The following is a 5,793-nucleotide window of genomic DNA, read 5'->3' as shown; positions in this document are numbered from 1 at the left end:
GTTAATGGCTAAAAACACACTAGAACAAACGAAGTAAGTTATGTATAATGCGAGCCTATGTTTCAAGTGTGTATTTGTATGTGTGTTTGTGTAGGTCACACGCCTCAGAATAAGTGAAGTGCCATCTTGCCATCTAGTTGGGGCGACCAATTATTTGTGAGTAATAACTTTGTAAAGATATGTTCAATGTTAAGTATTTTCTGAGTATTATGATATGAAGTAATTAGTTTTCTAAAGTGCTATGCTATGTTTGAAACGAATGATTGGTTGTCCAAAATTCTGAAGGTTATTTGTGGCATCCTTAGCATCATACGATATGCGTCTCTTTATGGGTCATCAGGTCCCTTCATGGGTCATCAGATCCCATTATGGGTCATCAAAAATGTCTTTGTGCACATGAGTCATCAGAAAGCCTTCATGGCAGTCCCTTGTGGGTCATCAGATTCGCAATGCTAATGGATGTGTCACGTGTTATGATGATGCACGTACAAGCTTTGAATACGAACGTTACTATGCCTATGAATCTTCTCTGTTATGATAACTGATTATGTACAAGGCTTTGTTTCTGTATGGACATCATTCAGTAAAACCTTTACTCTGTTATTATTCACTAGGCTTAGCTCACTATTTATATTATGTATGTAGGTGAGAAAGCACGTGATCAGGCCCAGAGTTGATGGCCTACACTTCAGTTTTGTCAGCCAACCATTGTGCCTCCCGAGGAGGTTCTGATTAAAGTCAAATTTCATGGATGTTTTTGTAATCAGGTTAGGCTATGTTTATACTATGTTGTGTTTGGACAAGACGCCTGGTAATGTGTATCTAGAAGTGATGTGTAAAGTTTGTGTTACTTTTATAAAAGTTTTAAGTTATCAGTTCCATGTATGTCTGCATAGCTCTATGGAGTATGTATGTCTTGATTAATTGCTTCCGCAGCCCCTGCTATATGTCATTATGCCAAGAGGCCTTTGGTAATCTAAAGATTACTAGCCGGTTACGATGCTAAACCTATAAGGGTAGGTTTGGGTCGTGACAATAATTCAAATGTTTTTGGCCCAAAAAGATAGGTATTGGGCCGGACAAGCCCAACCCAACCACACACCACGCACTCGTGCCCAAGCCTAGCCCAACCCAGCCCAGCCCGCCCACCCGACTAGAAGGCGACGACAGTGCGCGCGTGTGTTTATTTTGGGTCCAATGGGTCTAGCCCACTTTGCCCATAACCTTCCTCTCTACAAAACTTGGGTGCCCCTTGGGGCCTACCTCAAGTTCCAAACTCAAGCCTTATAAACCCACTCTAAATATGCCCACCAAATCAATGTGGGACAAGCCTTAAACCAAACCTTAGGAAATTTCACCAAAAACACCATTTTCATGGAGCCCACTTTGGCTTTAATTTCCCATTCACCTGATAATGGTTTTGAGCAACCTAATATACCATGTTAATCACAACGCGGCATAGAACGCGTTACCACTTAGTGCCGTCAACTTTGGCGTATGGGTCCCATCTAAAAAATAGACCAAAGTTAAGAAAAAATCATATTTTTCCAAAACCATTTCTTACACAAGGTAAGGTTGCCGTGATTATTGGTGGAGCTAGTGGCATTGGTGAGACTACTACAAGGCTTTTTGTAAGACATGGTGCAAAAGTGATTGCTGCCGATGTCCAAGATGACCTTGGACACTCTCTTTGTGCAGACAATAACTCACAGGAGTCAGTTTCCTTCGTTCATTGCGATGTTACCAATGAATCTGACATCTAAAACATTGTAAACACCGTCATCTCAAATGGCAAGCTTGACATAATGTTTAACTATGCTAGCATTCCTGGAAAATGTGATATGAGAATCATTGAAACAGATGGTGAAGATTTCAAGAGGGTGTTCAATGTGAATGTTTTTGGCGCTTTCTTGGGAGCCAAACACACTGCTCGTGTTATGATTCCGGCCAAGAAAGGCACTATTTTGTTCACTTCAAGCATATATTTTGTGATTTTTGGTTGTTTAGCTACACATGCCTGCACAACTTCAAAACATGCCATTGTAGGCCTTACTAAGAACTCATGTGTTGAGTTGGGACAATATGGGATTAGAGTCAATTGCATCTCTCTTTTTGTTGTGGTCACTCTAATGATGTTAAACAATATGGCACGTGGAAAGGATATACAAACAAAATTTTTTGTACAAAACTTTTGTACATATATATATATATATATATTTGAATGACGAAGTATGCATTACTAGCTCAAGGCTAAAGCCTTACATAAGTCAACAGGGGGGTTGCTCATCCAATTGGATGGAAGAACACCATTAAGAAGGCCCTTGCTGTCTAGTGAGCAGCACAATTAGCCTCACGAGGAGTCTAAAGAAAGGAAAAATTACATTGGTTAGCCAATCTTCTAATGTCAGCAATGATAGGAGCATAGTTCCAAGAAGGATCATCCTCAGACACACACAGACAAATAACAGATTTGTTATCACCAGCGATTTCCACCTGAGAAAGATTTAGAGAGCGAGCCACAAGACAAGCCCATCGAATCGCCAAAGCTTCACCCTGCATAATTGATCCCACCTCCTCAAAATGGACTGCTCCTTCCACGAGAGAGACGTTGCTATTTCAAAAAATCACTACCATGGTAACTCTTGAAGTACCAGGTCTGAGAGCCACATTACAGTTAGCTTTTAGCCTGCCTTGCCGAGGGGGAATCCACACCCTATCCCTTGTTCTTCGAGAATCCACCAGAATAGAAGTAGGATGGAGAGACTGTACCACCACAGCATGTTCATAGAGGTCCTAGTCAGCTTTAAAGATAAAAGAAAAAGGATCAGTGAGCTGGTGGTTGAAAACCAAGGCATTCCGACTTTTCCACATATACCAAGCCAACTAAATCAATTGACAAAAATACTCCACTCTAGCAGTCTTGTTCTGGATATGCTGATACAAGTCACAAGTCCAACGTTGAATTGAAACGATGAAACCAGATCTGTGAGTGATGTTCAGTCTGCTCCCGAACCACACTGCCCATGTCCAATCACAACCACAGAGCACATGTTTTGCCGTTTTAGATTCCAGATGGCAAATGGGACATATATCATCCTAAGCACACTTACGCCGGAAAATATTAGTTTTGGATGCCAACAAATTGTTACAAGCTTGCCATCAAAAGTGTCGAAGCTTAGGAGGAATTAGGAGGGCCTATAAGAATTTCTAGACATATTCAGGCATCTGAAAGGAAGAAAATGGTCTGTTCTCGAAATAATGCTGCTGATATTGGACTTCTACTCGGCACCCAGACTTAACGGAATAGATGCCTTTCGGATCATGATGTCAAATGAGCCGATCTTCTTGATTTTCAGTCGCAATGGGAATAGTACAAATAGCACTAGCCCCCTCCTTAGAGATCACATTTTGCAGCACATCTCTTCTCTAGCAATTGGTATTGGGGTTAATAGCATCACTAACAGAAGTTAACTAACACCCTATGGGTTTTCGAGATTGAACATGGAAATCTGGAGAGGAAGCTACCCATTTATCATCCCAAAAGTTAATGGACTTCCCATTATAAACTTGCCATCTGACCCCTATGTTTAACACCTCACGGCCCTCCAAAATGCTGGTCCACGCCCACGACGCATGAGGACCTATCCTGGCATTCTAAAAATCTGTATTAGGATAATATCGTCTTTTGAAATTTGAGCACAGAAGGAGTTGGGATATCGACTCAACCGCCAACCTTGACGAGCTAACAAAGCTCTATTAAAAGAATGAAAATCACATAATCCCATTCCTCCATGGAGTTTGGGCATGGTCATCTTGTCCCACGCTGCCCAATGAATACCTTTGCTCTTGGGGTCACCTTTCCACCAGAAATTGCTCAACAGCACATTCAATTCAACACACAGATTCTTTGGGAATAGAAAATAAGCCATCGCATAAGATGGAATGGCTTGGGCAACTGATTTAAGAAGAGTTTCCCGACCCGCTTGGGATAAGAGTTTAAGTTTCCAACCTTGCAGTTTGTCACGCATCCTCTCTATAATGAAATTATATGTCTCCTGCTTGGATCTCTCCTAGAAAGTTGGCAAACCAGAATATTTGGAATCGGGTTTAATAGGAGCAATACGCAGAACATCACAAATTTGTTTTTGAATCCCTGCGCTAATGTTAGCGGAGAACTAGACACCAGACTTATCAAGATTAAGTTTTTGGCCCGAAGCATGACCGTAAACATCCACAATTCTGAGGATCTCGTGAAAATGTACCGTATCCACTTTGAGAAATAAAAGAGCATCATCAACAAAGAACAAATGTGATAGCAAAGGGCAACCTCGACTGAGCTTAATTCCAGATAGTCTGTTTGCTTCCAAACTTTTTTGAAAAAGCTTCGATAACACCTCGATCACAAGTAAGAAAAGGTAAGGAGAGAGAGGGTCCCTTTGCCGAATGCCCCTAGAGGGTGTAAAGGTCGTTCGCACAGCCCCATTCACAACCACCGTAAAAGTAACTATTGAAACACATTGCATCAACCAATTAACCCATTGATCATGAAAGCCCATCTTATGCAAAATCGCCTCAAGGAAATCCCATTGAACCCGATCATATGCTTTGTTAAAGTCAAGTTTCACAGCCATATTCGAATGACAACTCCTTTTGAGCAATTTAAGAATAGTGAAAAGCTTCATGAGCTACCATAATATTATTTTGGATCAAGCATCCGGGAACAAAGGCCGATTGGTTTGGTGAAACAATCTCACATAGTACTTCTTTCAAACGATTTGCTAGAATTTTGGTAATGATCTTTAGGGTGAAGTTACATAAGCTGATTGGTCGATACTGCGAAAGAGACTCAGGAGCTTGAATCTTCGGAATCAAAACCAAATTTGTTTGGTTTCACTCTTTCAGTAGAAACCCACACTCAAAGAAACTACGGACTGCCTTACAAACCTCAGTCCCAATCTCTGCCCAATACTGGTGGTAAAAGGACCCTGGGTACCCATTTGGGCAGGGGCTTTGATAGAGCCCAATTGGAACACCGCCGATTTGATTTCATTGTCTGTCATTGCCTTGGTTAACCGAGAGTTTATGCCGGTAGTGAGAACACAATCCACCACATTTAAGGCCTCCTTCATATTCCAAGTACCAACAGAAGATAACAAATCAGTGAAATAAGAGTGCAAATAACTGTTAATGTCCTCATCAGAATCTAACCACACCCCATTATCATCCTTGAGACGCACCAATTGGCTTCTTTGCCGGCGTTGGTTGAAGGCTGCATGAAAAAATGTCGTGTTCCTATCCCCATAAGATAACCAATTAACTCGAGATCGTTGGTGAATAAACATCTTCTCTCAAGACAAAAACTCTTGTAATTAGGACTGGATGGAAGCTTGGGCTTGACAATTTTGAGGTGTGGGAGCAAGGCTTTGAAGATGAGTCAGCTGGATTTGGCAATCTGCAATTTGTTTTTTGCTATTGCCAAATTCACGCCTACTCCAAGATAACAAGGCATGACGATAGGACTTCAAATGCTAGATCAATTGGAATATAGGAGAGCCAGATTGTGGAGAAGCCCAAGCCCTTTTGATGAAATCCCCACAGTTCGAACTAGAAGCCCACATAGATTCAAATTTAAACAGCTGAGGGACTCTTTTGGGAGGGACACAGCAATTAACAACCAAGGGACAATGATCTGAGCCAAAGATGTTTTCATGGAATACTTGTGCATAAGGAAACTTAGCTCGCCAATCCACCGAAGCAATGGCTTTGTCCAACCTCTCACGAATATTAGCAGTC

At 41.4% G+C, this 5,793-nt stretch overlaps 1 protein-coding gene across 1 annotated transcript; it reads right to left on the bottom strand.

Moving 5' to 3' along the window:
* Window positions 1-3,641: 3,641 nt before the first annotated feature.
* Window positions 3,642-4,631, bottom strand: LOC145819074 (uncharacterized). The gene is made up of 2 exons (XM_082913058.1): window positions 4,263-4,631; window positions 3,642-4,070 (listed from the first exon to the last, which is right to left on the bottom strand). Exons 1-2 carry the CDS (start codon window positions 4,629-4,631, stop codon window positions 3,642-3,644), a joined length of 798 nt encoding a protein of 265 aa, XP_082769184.1.
* Between the last annotated feature and the right edge of the window lie 1,162 nt (window positions 4,632-5,793).

The sequence above is a fragment of the Camellia sinensis genome, chromosome 2 (assembly GCF_055761805.1).
Source record: "Camellia sinensis isolate YWXY chromosome 2, ASM5576180v1, whole genome shotgun sequence".
NCBI lineage: Eukaryota > Viridiplantae > Streptophyta > Magnoliopsida > Ericales > Theaceae > Camellia > Camellia sinensis.
This window is presented reverse-complemented; position numbering and strand designations above follow the sequence as displayed.

Excerpts from the sequence above, each read along its gene's own strand:
- LOC145819074 (XM_082913058.1), bottom strand. The coding sequence starts at position 4,631 with ATGGCTGTGAAACTTGACTTTAACAAAGCATATGATCGGGTTCAATGG. Across the intron at positions 4,071-4,262 it reads TATTTCTCAAAGTGGATACG|GAGAGATCCAAGCAGGAGAC; the intron begins GTACATTTTCAC and ends CCAACTTTCTAG.